The sequence below is a fragment of the Cyprinodon tularosa genome, unplaced genomic scaffold (genome assembly GCF_016077235.1).
Source record: "Cyprinodon tularosa strain WSP-4 unplaced genomic scaffold, ASM1607723v1 ctg218, whole genome shotgun sequence".
NCBI classification, from domain to species: domain Eukaryota; kingdom Metazoa; phylum Chordata; class Actinopteri; order Cyprinodontiformes; family Cyprinodontidae; genus Cyprinodon; species Cyprinodon tularosa.
The window spans coordinates 66,161-81,584 of NW_024038814.1; the positions used below are offsets into that span (position 1 = coordinate 66,161).

General features: G+C 42.9%; 2 protein-coding genes across 3 annotated transcripts; one reads left to right on the forward strand and one right to left on the reverse strand.

Annotated features, from left to right (window-relative positions):
- Nucleotides 1-207: 207 nt before the first annotated feature.
- LOC119784085 (interferon regulatory factor 2-binding protein 1-like) lies at nucleotides 208-5,062 on the reverse strand. Of its 2 annotated transcripts, none has more exons than XM_038285954.1 (3): nucleotides 3,729-5,062; nucleotides 3,077-3,429; nucleotides 208-2,822 (listed from the first exon to the last, which is right to left on the reverse strand). In XM_038285954.1, the coding sequence occupies exons 1-2, from the start codon at nucleotides 4,736-4,738 to the stop codon at nucleotides 3,117-3,119; spliced, it is 1,323 nt and encodes a 440-aa protein (XP_038141882.1). In that variant the 5' UTR covers nucleotides 4,739-5,062; the 3' UTR covers nucleotides 208-2,822; nucleotides 3,077-3,116. The 2 variants fall into 2 exon arrangements, with proteins under 2 accessions (XP_038141882.1, XP_038141881.1); XM_038285953.1 differs by having other exon boundaries at nucleotides 3,073-3,429.
- polr1g (RNA polymerase I subunit G) lies at nucleotides 4,188-13,465 on the forward strand. The gene is made up of 3 exons (XM_038285955.1): nucleotides 4,188-5,378; nucleotides 9,031-9,175; nucleotides 12,246-13,465. Exons 1-3 carry the CDS (start codon nucleotides 5,285-5,287, stop codon nucleotides 13,063-13,065), a joined length of 1,059 nt encoding a protein of 352 aa, XP_038141883.1. The 5' UTR covers nucleotides 4,188-5,284; the 3' UTR covers nucleotides 13,066-13,465.
- The last annotated feature ends 1,959 nt before the right edge of the window (nucleotides 13,466-15,424 follow it).

A 15,424-nucleotide genomic window follows, 5' to 3' on the forward strand; every position in this document is an offset into this window, starting at 1 on the left:
CATTCGGGGTAAAGCGTAGGCTGGGCTGGATGTGTGTAAGCAACATTAAACACAGTCAAACACTGTCTGCGGCTGGTTGATGTTCTGAAACATTAACAAGCTGAGTCGGCACCGCTAACATCACCCTTCCTTTGATTTACACAGATTTCTGTGAAGCTGGCTTAAAGATAAAAAATATAGACAACAGGTGCACAGAAATCTTTTTTCTCTAAATGGTTGCTGACTGCATCCCGTCAAATTGTGTCCAAATTCAGATTTCTTACGGTTGGATTTTAAACCTTTTTAATAAAAAAATGAAGTTGTCAAAATGTGACACTTTAAAGAAATGGCACAGGCACAGTTTTACACTTAGTCCAACAAAGAACAGCCTTAGAGGTATAGTGGAGGATTTTAGTGATTTTTTTAAAAGACCCGCCCTTACCACTTTAAAGAAAAAAATGGACATGCACAACGCTGTACTCGCTCCAGAGGGAACGCTTATTAAATGCGTGCAAGAGTGCGTTATTCCGTACGCGTTGTTTTAAAGTTTCTGTTCTCCTAGCGCCATCTTTGATTATTAGTCACCGCTGTCGTGTAGAGACAGCCTATGGCGAGAGTGAGCCACTGTGACAGCAAATCCCATAATGCTTTGCGATGAGAGCTCTCCCTGCAAAGCGTTCAGGGATATATCTGCCTCCTTTGGGGCCTTTCTTTTCTTCTCGTGCACTTCGTAGACACTTTCTCTCTTACGACCCTCAGCCATTGTTAAAGAACCGCGGTGAGAAAGGTGAGCTTTGATGACTGTCTGAAACCATAGGTCAACACAGATATACGCCTGAAAGTGTGCATGCGCAGAAAAAGATAGATAAAGGGACAAGCACATAGTATGGCCTTACATAAATATATTACCAGAATGACTGACAATTAGAAGGACCACTTATTTAGATGATTCACCCGGAAAAAGAAAATCCTCCACCATACCTTTGATCTTCACTGCAGCAACGTGGGACTATTTGGATCATACCAAACAAATAAATAGATACGACAAGAGATTTGTGGCTAATTTCCAGTTCTGACCTTACAATACCAATCATATTCAATTCAGCATTTAAAAGCATTGCTTGCTGGCCTTTTAGTGAATTCTGTATCAAAGCAGAGGAAAAGTTTCAGTTTGCACGAGAGAGCGGTCACTATCAATCAGGGCTTTAAGAATTTCAAATAAAGACCTAATGATTTAAAGACATTTTTAATGATCGCTATTATCTTAGCAATGAATCTGGTTAGCGCCATCTCAGTGTGGATTTTACTGAGCGGGGGGGGCTTTAATCCAGCTCCCCCAGGAACCACTGTCCTGCATGCTTTATGTGTCTCGGCCTCCACACACCTGACCTGGTTAAATGGGTGATCAACTACATGGCTGCTAAGGAGGTAATGCAGTCACCTGATTCAGGGCTGCTGAGGAGATCTATGATCAGGCAGGACAGTGGGCACTAGAGAATATGATTCCTTTTTTAAGCTCTGATTTCCAAAAGGTTCACAACATTTTCAAATCTGGCAATGGAGTGAAATTCAGTGGATAAACCAGAGAGTCTTGCTGCTCTAACACCATCAAGCTGCCTGTTATCAGTTCTTGGTAGATTTGATGAAAAGATCCCATTTTTCCTGTGCTAGACCCTTTTCTACAGAAAAATAATCAGGAATGAAATCCAGTAACTAAACGGGCCGAGAGCCAAAACCAAACTGTTATTCCTGCAAAGCTTCCAAAAAGAGGAAAGATCTTTGTAGATCCAAGCAAAGCTCTGAATGGTTTTGAGCTTCCAACCAGAACGTGGAAGTAAAAATCAGCCGATTAGACTCAATAATTAATAACGCATCAGAGCCGTTTTGTTTTTTTGAGTTTGTCATTTATTTTTGCCAGTATAAAGATTATCTTGGCCTTTTTTAAACAAACCACTTTAGCTATTTTTCTCTTCCCTGCTCAACACCAATGTACATAGATTCCAGCTTTGCTTTGCTTCTTTGGAGTTATTCTAACGCCAGTATGTCCCTTTTCGCTATAGTAGATATGAGGAAAATTTCGGATCAATTAAGCTGAAAGAGACGGCCATGTCGGAAGCCAACATTTTTTTTTTTTTTGATAAACGGTTCCTGAACTTTCTCGAAATATTCTAACATTGGACACAGAAAACCTGGAGATCAGAAAGTCAGCCTAGGATAGGTGCTGCAGTGGTGTGATCCCAGTATGTTAACTGGACCAGTTCAAACAGAAACAATGCCAGGCATAGAGAATATAATACATGTGACCATGTAGACATGTTGTGACGCTGTACTAATTTGCTGTTTGGCGTCTTTGAATCACTAAGGATATTGCTTTAACCCAAACCAGTCTGCAATAACTAACTAGCTTAGCGAACATCAAAGATCCACATTAGATCCTCAACTGTAACCAATGTGTAGATTTGTCTACTTTTGTTGAAAATCCATCATCAACTGCACATCAGACATCTTTACAGGAACAGTTTTATGAAAATATTCCCTGTTCATTCTTAGAAAAGGCTTTTTTTTCCTGAAAAAGGAATTTAAATGAGGATTCAATCTAAAGTCACTTAAAAAAAGGACGACTAAAATACAAAGTTTCAGCTGAAAAAAATGAACTTTGATGGGAAATAAAAAGAGAAAGAAAAACAGAAGCTTCTGAATTCTGATGAGGTGGATTTAACTGAACTGCGAGAGGAGTCAGAACCTGTGTAGTGGAGGATTTCTTTCTTTATGGGTCGTCGTGTTTCTCTTCTGGGTCCCTCAGCAGTCCAGTGTAGTCATCTCTTCATGTACTAAACCAAATTCTGTAAAAACAGAGGAAACACAAACATGACATTAAGAGTCCGAACACTGAGAAGCAGGATTTAATTTAACTGCATTAAGCTTCTGATAAATAACAAAACCTTCAGCTAAATACAGTTAAGAAAATCAGTAGAAAATGATTAAAGAAAAATCTTGCATGTTTTATAACAGGTGAGCATTAGCAGAACAAGACATGTGCCCAGACTGATGGAGCTGTTTGTAGCCTAAATAAATACTTGGTAAAATCACAACCTGCCTGCTGCTGTGTTCGGTCCTTGTCACCATCAAACTCGCCATCACGTCTCCCTCTCTTTTTTAACATTGACGTCTCCGCCTCCTCCTCCCCCTCCACCTGCTGCTGCTGGGCCACTCCCAGATCCAGACGCTGGAGCAGCTCCTGGCCCTGTACTGGCTCCAGATGGAGGTGCTGGAGCAGATCCTGCTGGTGCTGAGCCGGTGCCCAGGATAGTGGAGACCTCTCCCTGCATGAAGGCCCACGGAGGGCTGTTGGGCGAGTTGTCAAGCGGGCATCGCTCTCCACTGGGGCAATACACCTCGCCGTCTCCCCTTCGGCTTTGGATGTACACTCTGGTGCAGGGGAAGCAGAACCTGGATTTGATGGGGTGAGGAAAAGGTTATAAACAAGAGTTAAAAAAACATGAATCAGGTCTTTATTGGACAATTTACATTTATTTTTGTTTTATATCTGATCCCTTTCAGTTATATATACACTTATATATATACGGTAGTGGATTTAAACCACATGAATCTAATTTCTTTCAGGTTTTTATTTAATTTAGATTGAATTAAAGAGTATACTACTAGTAGGTGAGCTCGTTTCAATGGTTTTAATTTTGCTGTTAATTGTCTTGATCACACAGTACTAATAAAACAGTAGAAAAACAAACCTATGCCCCGGCACTGATGGACACTGGACAAAGTGTGTGTCCTCGAGCCTCTCATGACACAAAGTGCAGGACAGAGTGTTTCCAGCCGGATGGGTGTTGCTGACAGATGCTGATCCCAGCTCAGAGGCACCGTTGTTGGGTAGCGCTGCTGCAGCAGTGGTGGCCGCCTCTGCTGAGCTGCTGGATCCCAGAGGCTCAGCTCCAGACCTCGCTGTTGGAGGACGTTGCTGTCTGGCTGGGGATGAGGCAGGCTTAGGACTCGTCTGGCTCACACCACCAGCCATGGAAAAGGATGAGGAAGATAGGGGAGCACTCTTTGAGCTGCTGGTGCCAGACTGAGCCTGACTCTGGGACTTGGCCTGGCCCTGGGAGGAACTGAGCTCTCGCTCCAGCTCTGGAGTGATGAAGGGTGATATGCCCATCCCGATCCCCAGCTGTCTGCGACTCATCTCGGCCAATACGGGTGCAGGGAAGATCATGGGGCTGCTCATCGGCGCTGTCCTGGCGGTCAGACTCGCTGGCATGCCCGGAAGTAGTCCAGGAGGGATTCCCGCAATACTTTGTGTCACCAGATTGGGAGGGATGGCGGCGCCGATCATGGGTCTCCGGCTGCTGCTGGGGCTCTGACGGTTCACCTCTTGAGGCGGCTGCTCTCGATGGATCCCGTTGGGCGGGACACGTATCGCCGTCCCGCCGCCTTCTCCCCTTCCTCCGCGGTCAACGCGCTCCGTATGCTGCCTTCCAGCGTCCGGTCCGGGTTCCGCTCTCGCTAAGGAGCCGTGTTTGTTGGGTGAAGGACCGGGCGACCTCACGTTACCATCCTGCATGCCGTGACTCCGCTTCAGTTGGCGGGCGCTTGCTATCAAGAACTCGATCTGATTAGCCCCCTCGTAGTTAACGCAACCGCGACAGACCACCTCGCTAAAGTCCCACACCACGGTCCACGGCATCTTCGGCAGGTCGCACAAGTAGCACCACTGGCGCCTGGACGACGAAGACGGAGAGGACATGGCTGGCCAGCGGGCCACCTGGCACACCTGTTCGGGCTCCAACAGCCAGCTAGCACGCTTACGTGCTAACACAGGTTAGCAGCGTTAACCTATTTTCGGCTCGACAGGTGTACGCCCCTTTCTTTTCTGCAAACTTTCCTCTTTAGCAGGGTCAACACGAGTTTAGAACAACATTACGGGTTATAAACATGATAATTTGTGTCATATATTAGAGTCGTTTTCGCAGTTTTTCTTAATTTTGCTTTGTTTATCCAGTTCGGCCTACTTCTCGCTCCTGTCAACTGTTTTCCCCCAAACGACGCTGGTAGGTTACGTAATCGTTCGAATGGCATTATGGGGGTTTGAGTTTTTGGGCTCAGGGTGACCAACGCAAACTGATTCGTGTCAAACCTTAAAGCGGAACTACAGTCCGATATGACACGGAAGTGGTTCTTGAAGTCTGGAATTACTTCAGGTTAACACATGTGTCCTCCCACTTCAGAGCCATGCGTGTTGAACTAAAAAACGTTTACATTAGCAGCTAGCTTATATTTTAAATGCGTAAAAATGCCAAAAGACATATCATCATCATCTTCATCTTCAAGCGAGGATGAAGAGGATACTGGTGCCATGGAAACAACTGCGCCTCAGGGAGAAACCGGTAATTTCAACAAGTTAAGGAAAAAAATGATTGATGGCAGAAGCAGTGGGAAGAGGATAGAAGTGGAAGTATTCAAGGATTCAAAGAAAAGTTTGTACAACGAGGAGAACAGGAAAAAATAGAAAATAGGAAAACATTATATCCAGATTACCTTTTGATAATTTAGGTTAAAAACGTAGTATATTATTTAAAAAGGGAAACATCCAACAGGATGGTGATTTTTGTTTTCAAGGAGAGACAGTAAAACATGTTTTGTTAGCCTGTTCTAAACATTCTGTTGAGAGAAGGGAATAAGTAAATAAACTGCAATTAAATATACAAGATATTTTTGAAAAAACTTTCTACATTTAAATGTATTTTATTTATTTAATGAATTACCTTAAAGGTACACTATGCAACCGGTGTTGATTTTCCAGTGAGGCTCCCTCCAGAGGGCGAAAGTAAAAGTGCACTGTCGTAAATATGCACAGCTGTTCTCCTGGTTTCTCCGTCAAGCCAGGCGCGGTTGTTTTGAGCTTAGCAGCGAATGACTAATTCTGCGTTCACACTGGACGTAGCTGGCGCGACAGAAGCAGCGAGTTTACATGCAAAGTCAATGGTTGACGCGCGTCAAGGCGCAACAAAAGGTCCCGCGGCGCGTTTTGAGCACCAGGCGCAGCACGTCTGAGCGGCTGAAGCACCGCGTCGGGTGCGTTTAACGCAGGGAGAGAGACACAGCGCTGATGATCTCTCCTCTTAAACAGTTTATTGACGTCTAAATTAACTTAAAATGCAGAAATCTGCCGGCAGAATATGCAGTTTGGATTATTTAGATGAAAAACACCTACCAGCTGCCGCGGTGAACCGCTGCTGATGAAGGGATCCATACTGTTGGCGCCCCGCTGGTATGTGGGGGTCTGAGCGGCTCCGACAGAAAAAATATTGAAGGCAGGATAATAATCTGAATGAACTGACTGCACTGATTACGTTTTCAGGTGTATTTTCTCACTTAAACACATATTAAAACAACTTTATTCCCACTGATCACAGCAAATATAGCTGCAAGGCAGAGAAAGGATAGTGAAGCTCCGCCCAACGCGCGTCAGACACACTTTTGCACCGCGCAGCCAGAGCAGCAAAGCTGCTTCAGCCGCGCGTCAGAACTAACTGGTACAAGCAGCAAAAATGAAGCAGCAGACGCGATTTTGCGGCTTTTGCTGCGTGAACGTAGCATAACTGCACAAAGATCGCCACTGTGCTAGCAACGAGAATGCTTTTAACTGGGGGGTGTAGCAGTTCTCGCCGTAAAGCAAGACTGACTCTCACTAGACTTCTGAGCCTGTGGGTGCGGGTCGGTGCTCCTGCAGTTGCAAGTGCAGTATTTCCCCCACAGACCACCAGGGCGGCCGAGAATACCTTTGTTCAACCTGAAATGACTCATTTAATCATCCAAAACGTTATGGAACACATTAATTAACTGAAAAATGTTGCATAGAGTCCCTTTAAGAAAACAAAATTGATAGAAAGAATATAAGATTTATTAACTTTATTATTATTATTAAATTTTTTTGTGGGAGAATTTATATATAGCAGCCCGATCCACACTTTTTTTTTTTTTTTTTTTTTTTTATCTTTGGATGTTAAAATTATATCATTATATATTTTTTGTGTGCTTATTTTGTGTATTCAAATATTTGATAAAGGTCCAAATCTAATGTAAGCTTTGATTTCTCAAATGTTCGGCGTTTTATTTTTACTTTGATCCAGAGGGAAAGCCTAGAAGGGAGATTTTGGTAAATAATCAAAAAGGTGCACCTACTAGTTTTAGGCCAATACTAAAGTTAAAATGGATAAAACTTTGGCAAACCCTTTCTAATATCTAGATCCTCCTCAGCCTAGTTCAATTAATTTACTATTTATCATTTAAAGGGTAACAGAAAATGTTTAACACATTTTTGATGGAGCTTTAGCGAGCCACATTTGCAGACTTCAGTCCATCATATGTGGTTTTTGTATCATAGATTTAAGTAGAATTACTGTAGAGTTAAAAAGCAAAGGTTAAGTTGCTTTTGTTTATTTTGTTTACAAAAAAAAAATCTGTTTACAAATAAATATCTTTAAGGTAAGTTTTGTATCCAGCAAAGTTTGCTTTGATACCCATTACAGAATGCTGTGCGATTTCTATCGGAGATGTTAGTTGTTAAGCAATATTAGACCATGGTTGACTGTTGAATCCATCATTGATTATACAAAGGTATGGCACAACTGCAGACTTCCAGCTACCCTGACAGGGCAGCCAAGAAGAGCATTAAAGCAAAGGTCTGGTCAGCGAGGAATAACTAATGGGTCATTACCTATACTTAAAAAGGAAATATGTTTGCTGTGATTTAATGAATTTAGCGTTAATCTGTAAAACAAAAACATTTTTCATTGGGATCTCTGAGTCTGGGAGCGGCCATTTTTGCCCAAATATAGCAACACCTCACTCCTGACATCTTCCGGCAGTGATGTCACGGTGCGGTAAGCCTGGCGCTATTCTCCCCGCTATACAAGCAAAGTCAATGGGAACTACTAGACACATCTGCAATCAACAATGATTATTTAAGCTTTTGAGAGAACTTCACGGAAGTCATAGTATAACTGACGATGCCCATGTGCATGGCAGTTGGACTGTTGTAATACATCAGGTAAAAGGGGAAAAAAAATAGTTATTTCACCTTTCTGATGCATTATCGACCATGGCATTTGCTATCGAACTTCTGGCCGGAAAAAAACTCTCTGCTTCGCATAGTGCACTGGTCGTCACCATCATGGATAATAGCGTGTTGTGACAAACACCAGATACAGCATTGGGACTTGCTCAACAGCCGATACCGCACCGTGACGTCACAAACCAGTAGGTGGCTGTAGTGTTCTTTGACAAACATGGATGTCTCCAGTAAAGCACATTCAAATCAAAATTACTTTTAATTAAAAACACGTATCATTTATTGAAAAGTATTTAATAATTTTGTACTTAAAGTACTTTCTGAAGTTTTAAGTCTGACTGTGTCAGGACTTTTCCTCTAAACATTTAAACTGTTAGATGTTTGCTCAACAGATCTGAACGAGGTTAAAAAAAAGGAACTGTTTAAATAAAGCTGTAAGAAATCTGGATTGTGTCACAACATGCATTTAGCATGTAGCTCTGCTCTATGTGCTCTGTGGAAAAAGGCACGTCAGGTAAGACAGGTGGAGCTAAATGCAGGAGAATCCTGGAGGAATAATCCATCAGAGGCTGCAGAAGAGGAGCGGAGTTTCTCCTTTCAGCAGGACAATGGTCTTAAACACACACAGGATTCAAATGGGATTAAATCAATCCGATCAGATTCATGTGTCAGGAGGATTCAGTCAGTTTTAAACCAAATTTAAGAACCTGGGGTGGGTCTTAAAAAACTGATGTTCACAGAGCTTCTCTATTAACTTTAACCGAGATAGAGCTCTAATGCAAATAATGGAAAGCTAATGTTCTAGTTGTTGAAAACCCGGCATCGCTTTTTATTTTTATTGGTTTCACTGTAATGTGAAACATTGCGAAAAGAAAGAAAAAGTGCTGATGGGTGAGATTCCTCCAAAGATTGCGTTGAGACTGAAGCCGATCAGTTATTGATGAATCGCTTGTTTGTTTCTGCAGAAAAGAAGAACAGGAGGTTTGAGTGTCCCGAGGAGTTTGTGTCGTTCTGCCACGTCCCCTGCAGGAGCACGCTGGCAGACAATCTGAGGAACAACCAGAACGAGTTGTGGCTCATTAAAGCTCCTGCCAGCTTCGACCCTCAGCGGTGGGTACAGCCTGTGCTCTTTGCATCTGCTCATCCCACTTGTACCAACTTTTACGAGAACTTGGATTGGAAAGGAGCTCGGCCCTTGCAGTCTTTGGCGTTGTTGCTTTTCAATTAAACTACAATGTTAAAATCCTTTCACAGCTCGGTCAGGGATGATCGAATAAACGTTCTGCTTTTGTCAAATAGCTGATTTTAAACCTTTATATAGAGCTGTAACGGCTGAGGGAATAAGAAGCACCAGTTTCAATCAAAGCGGTCAGAAATTATTTAATCTTTCAAGTCCACAGCGTTCCAACGTTATGACCAATAAGTCTATATCAATAAAGAGTGTGCTCTTTTTGGAGGACTTAAATGAAATCGAACCAAATCAACTTCTCCATTAGCAAAGTTTCAGTTCCGTTTGATATTAATGGTCTATTACAGGATTGTTTTTCTGTATATTATCACTCCCACAACGTTCTGCTCATTTATAGATCCCCCCCAATAAAGGGGCGTAAAGTCGGGCTTACACTATACGTTTTTTTTGGCCTTTTTGGGCCGACTTTCCAGTCATGCAAGAGTTTTTCGATCGCATGACTGGAAAGCTTGATTGTGCGTCGTGCGTTGTATACTATACAGGGGGTGATGAGGGGTGATCAGCCTCTCACGACCATCTCCCGATCAGGAATGGTGAGGTCAGGAGAAAATGAAACATATTTGAAATTCAGTCGGCCGTCGTGGCCAAATTGCTCAGTGGGCAAACAAGGATTCTTCTTCTTCCTCTCAGGTGAAAACATAAAAGTATCACAGGGGTGTGAGTGACATGGAGTTCTTACTGTAAAATTGACAGACCATAGTAGCCATATTTGCTCAGCCATGTCTTTGTCCAAATACGTTGTCACCTTTTCTTTTTAGGGCTTTCAGCACAAAATTGCCCAAATTGCCAAGGCAGCGCGTTTCACTCTAGTGAGCTTCATATTCCTCTTCTACCCGTTTGGCTTTCAGGTAGACGAGTCCGAGTAGCGCCACCTCACTGCGGAGCAGAGTTGGACGTGGTTTCTAGACGTACAGTGTGAGCAGATTGCATCAGAGCGTCGGGTCACACAGTGTCAGAACAAATATCATGAGCTGTAGCTGCGTGCAACGATTGAAAAAATCGCGAAGTGTATGCCCGGCTTAACAATCTTTCCTGGCTGGACTCCGTTTGAAAAAGGCCCCCCAACTAAAGCCTCTTCCACTGAAACCAACGCGTTAAACCGTTTTCCTTTTTTTAAACATGCATCAACCCGCTAATAATCGTCATTTGTTTCCCTTCCCACTGGCAAAAAAAAGCTGGGTTCTAGTCGCTCACTGGCAGCTGGGTGGCCTCTGGTCCCCGCGGCTACGTGGCTGATGACACCATCACGCTGGGTTGGCGTTGATGATGTCATCAGTGCAACAGAAATCAGAAAAGTAAAGAATGGAGAGCAACGTGGAAGGAAGCCAGGGCATAGTCAGTGTACTTTATTGTTTCGCAGTATTATCCCGCTCACTAGTGCTGCTCCATCTTTATCAAATGTAAACAGATGTTTCAGCTTCGCAGATCAGAAGTGACTGGCACGGTTTGATGAGGTCCATATGTTGTGTTCAATGGTGTCACGTAATTTAGCGGGTCAAGCCGGCTCTGGTGTTTCTACAGCATGCTGAGTCGAGGCGATTTTAACGCCGGTCACTCGCTGAGTAATTTGACCCGAGTAGAAACGCGTCAGCGAGCTGTTCCCACTGCCACTAAAAGCCGAATGTTCCCGGATTCAAACAGGTTTTTCGGCCAGTGTGAAAGGGGCTTAAGAGTCACACTGTTGGCATTATGGAGGTTAGGACTTTATGCTGCCATCTGCAGCAGAAATTGATCCAGATTTCTAATAGTAAACAAGGACATAAAACCATATTTTTATTTTCCCTTAACCACTGCAAACTACTCTGTGGCTCTTTGCGAAGCTCTCCATCCAGATGCGGCCACATCTGGTACCAGTCCAGGCACAGAGGTTGATGCAGATGTCTCATGTTGATCATCAACGGTTGACTTAAGGCCTGAACACACCGAATCCAATTTCGTATCTGATCCAACAGAAAATCGTGTCAGACGTGGCGTTGAGCGCTCATTGAAAGTCAATGGGGATGATCCCATCCGACATGATTTTATGCAAGGGGCCTGCTTAGGTCTGACTGAGATAAACCCCAGGTCTGTTTTAGTCAGACTACGTAGCAATTTAGCTGCAATTTCATGGGTGTGACAAGAAGAGAGATGCAGTTACAAAGTAAAACACTTCTGCTTTCCCAAATAAAATTTGTTAATCGCATGGCAAAAGAGTCGGTTTTGGAGTTGCACATCGCGTATATAGAAAGCGGGACAGACTCATGCAAACACAATCAATGAAACATTAAAAAATAATACTTTACCCATGATAGGACAGATAACAGATAAAGTGTTGATCTTCTTTGAGCTCGCCAAAACGTGGGACAGAAAAGTTTATCACTCTCCTCGAAAAAAGAAATAACTTCACGAGGAGAAAAAACGGATATAGTAAAATAGTGATCCTCTTTGAGGCTCACAAAAAAAACAACAATAAGGGGCAAACAGAGCAGGTAAGCGTGGCGTATTTCTCACCTCTATGAAAAAAAGAAAAGAAAAACCTCCCAGATCTGTCTCTTAGAATCACCTCTCTGCCTCAGTCATCATATAAACCGTCTAACATGGTTTATTACTGTTTTTTCTTTTCTTTAGACATAGATCTCATTATTTTTGTAATAAAGGCATATAAACATTCTCTATCTGATCGGGCTTGAGATGCTACACAGATTTTCTTTGCTTTAGAATGCGATTGTGTTTTTTTTTTTTTTTTTTATAACCTTTCATAACCAGTCTAAGTCAAATGTGGGAAAGTGTTTTAATTTGTGTATAGCAAAAAGACAGAAGTGAGAAAAATCTGCGCAGATCTGCTCACCCTGCCTAGTCGGAGCCTCTCTATACGCAGTCATTGTGACAATTGAAAAAGGCCGGTGTGTTCAGGCCTTTATTAAAAATCTGGTCTTTCATCTTCTCTTCCAGCTTCAGCGGTGTTAAGGTTCCCCTCACAGGCCTGCAGACCCTGAAGGTTCCTTCCGCCTCCACCGGTGGGTCCAGCCAGCAGATCTACAGCGTCCTGGCATCGACCCGCTGCCCCGCAGATCTTCACCTGCTCACCAGCGATAATCAGACATCGGACGGCTTCGTCTTCGCTCCCGCGTTTTCCGGCCTGCTGAGCATCTGCGAGAGCTACGGAGAAAGCAGCACCAACCAGGTCCCTCACGTCATTCCTGCCGCTCCGCCTCCCTCCATACCCCCCGGCCTCAAACAGCGCTTCCACCCCTTCGGCAGTAAGACCCCCACTCTCACCTACGTGGCCGAGGACGAGGCGGATGGTGCTGCGTTTGGACCTTCGTCCACCACCCTCCGGCCTCTGGTGATGAAGCAGTTCATTGAAGAAGGGGGTTCTGTGGACGACGATGACAATGAGGAGGAAGGCAGGAAAAAGAAAAAGAAGAAGAAAAACAAAGAGAAGCGGATAAAGTCGGAACAGGTGGAGCTTCTGCTGAAAGTGAAGCGGGAACCTTTCGATGAAATCCCGGATGAACGTATGACCGAAGTCCCCTTCCAGGACGACGTCCAGCAGGCTGAGAAGACGACGACGAAGAAGAAGAAGAAAAAGAAGAAGGAGGAGGACAGGGAGCGAGAGGAGATGGAGGAGGGACTGGAGCCCAGTGTCAGAGTCAAGGTGGAACCAGTTTCTGTGAAATGTGAACCGCTGGACATTTTATATGGCGACACAGCAGAGAGCTCAGGAAAGAAGAAGAAAAAGAGCAAGAAAAGGAAACTGGAGGAGGACTAATTGTTTGGACATTTATTGCATCTTTTTAAATGTATTTTGCAAACATGAATGCTTTAATCATATGAAGTTATGAAGCTCATCTATTTTGAATCTTTAATGATGTTTTCCTCACATTTTAACCTCGGTGATGCAACAGCAGCTTTAGGAAGAAGTGACGGATGGAAAATAAGGAAGTTTTGTTCCAGTTCCTGTCAGCTGGTGGTGGATTTATGGCTTTAAAGCCACTCTGTCGATGTATCCATTCACACAACCAACGGCGCTGCTCTGGCAGCCCAGCTGATGAAGACGTAATGAGACGGTGTCGCCATGAGATTTACTGGTTGTTTTTCAGCTGAATGTTTCATGCATGATATGTAGACACAAACTCTGGAACTGAATAAAAGTTTAACGAGAGGAAAAAGTATTTGTTTCTTCTATTCTACAGTCATTACGGCAGAGTGCTGATGGAATGAAAACTAAATCTGGATTGTTCCTCAGTCTGTTCCAGGAGCCTGGATGTAAGCCGTCTGAAGAGCTTTCCCAAAGACGTAAAGATTTTGGGCTCAATAATCTCAGCAAAACATGTTTTTATTGCTTAAAACAGTTTTACAAAAAATATATACATTGCAGAAATATTCATACCCCTTGGCCTCGCTGAAGTCTGACCCAGGACTTATTGTTTAGAACTAAAAATAAATTGTGCTTTTATTTCCTCGCAGTGAAATTATAACACTTTTCATGTTGGTTTAGATCAGGGGTCACAGACGCGGTGCCCGCGGACACTAAGGGGCCCTCAAGGACCTCATTGGATGCCCTCAGCGTCTTCTGAAAACAAAAAGAATCACCAATGGACTAAGATTGTTAATGTCTTTAATTAGCTTGCTCTTTTTTAATCATTTAAAGAGCATTTCATTATATTAATCACATATAACATTTCATAATTTATTTGAAATCTCAAAATATAATCTAAAGTAAAATTAGAAATTAAAAGAAACAATAAAAATATGTATGAGCTTTAGGTGCACCCTCCAGTTCATAGGTCAGTATTGGTAACCCTTCCTATTGCCGAGTTTGAACTCAGCGGCTGCCTTATCTAAAGGCTGGATTTGTAGGCCGATTACGGCGCCGAGGTTTGTCCGGATTGCAAGACTGTTATGCGGCCAACATTTGCATCCTTCTTTTTGTCCGTTTTGAAGGACGGGTCTGGTGTGTCCTACATAGCCTCGAGTATCCCATAATTCATTGCGAGTCCAAGCAGATACACTGCCTGTCCTCAAAGGAAAAAGGTACTTGGTGCCAAACAGCAATGAATAATGTAAGTGCAGTTTAATATAATACAACTACGGTATGTGAATAATTCTGTCTGAAATTAATGAAAATAGTTGTTTTAAATGGCTATTGAGTCAGGAATGCATTGGGTAATATTTGATTTATCTAAAGGTTTTCTATCTGTTACTGTGTAAACGGGTTTGGATGTAATTTAAGCCCAGATTTTAATAAACCTGCAGTGCTTGGACTATAAAACTGATAAGGTGCTGCTGTTGAAGCTCCTCGAAAATATTAGAACCCAAAACAGCAGTGAGAAGTTCGGGTCATTTATCCTTTTACTGCTTTTTGTGTCAACTATCACGGTTGCTATGCAACAGATTGTATGTGCGCTGAAAGGTGGAGAAAGCTGGACCTGTTTTAATCCATCGCCAAAACTCTTCCTTTCTTATTTCACGGACCTTGAAGGATCCAGTCCACGTAGACCGGGTCCCTGGATGATGCAGCCGATTAAGTCGAACACAACCTCCAAGACTCGGAACCCATGAATTAGCTCTCGGCCTTAAAATGTTGGTGACCCCTGGTTCAGATGAATCATCTCAAACCGTCCAGAATGAAAAAAATAAAACACCTTCTGTATCTCCAGTTCTTTCGTCTTTCCATTGGGTTCCTGTTTTTTTTTAAGATTCAGCAGCTTGCTGTGAAACGTTTAAAAGGTCTGGCCCATCATGCCCATAACAGAACATGGTCAACCGAGCTGTTTCTTAAAGCTGCTCCTAGATTCAAGCTAAAATCCAGAGGTGATCGGGCATTTACAGTTTCAGCCTCAAACCTTTAGAGCAGGCAAATTTTTCCTATTTGGACTGTTGAAAATCAAGACACACATTTATTACTTGGCATTCAAATCCAGCAGAGTTTGAGATTTTTTTAGAGTCAATAGTTCATAATTTATTTTCACTTTTAAAAAAATCTTTTTGTGCTGATTTGTTCTCATTTATTTACTGACTGTAAAGACTTTTGATAAATTTTTGTTGTTTTCTTGTGCAAACTGTATATCAGACAAACTGCAAACAGCAATTCTTTTAGAAGGTCACGGCCTCCTTCCATGTTAAGA

Bases quoted from the DNA above. Each gene is read 5' to 3' on its own strand.
- LOC119784085 (XM_038285954.1), bottom strand. From the start codon at position 4,738: ATGTCCTCTCCGTCTTCGTCGTCCAGGCGCCAGTGGTGCTACTTGTGC. The intron at 3,430-3,728 runs GTTTGTTTTTCT...CATCAAATCCAG, and splicing joins CCATCAGTGCCGGGGCATAG to GTTCTGCTTCCCCTGCACCA.
- polr1g (XM_038285955.1), top strand. From the start codon at position 5,285: ATGCCAAAAGACATATCATCATCATCTTCATCTTCAAGCGAGGATGAA. The intron at 5,379-9,030 runs GTAATTTCAACA...TTGTTTCTGCAG, and splicing joins TGCGCCTCAGGGAGAAACCG to AAAAGAAGAACAGGAGGTTT. The intron at 9,176-12,245 runs GTGGGTACAGCC...CTTCTCTTCCAG, and splicing joins GCCAGCTTCGACCCTCAGCG to CTTCAGCGGTGTTAAGGTTC.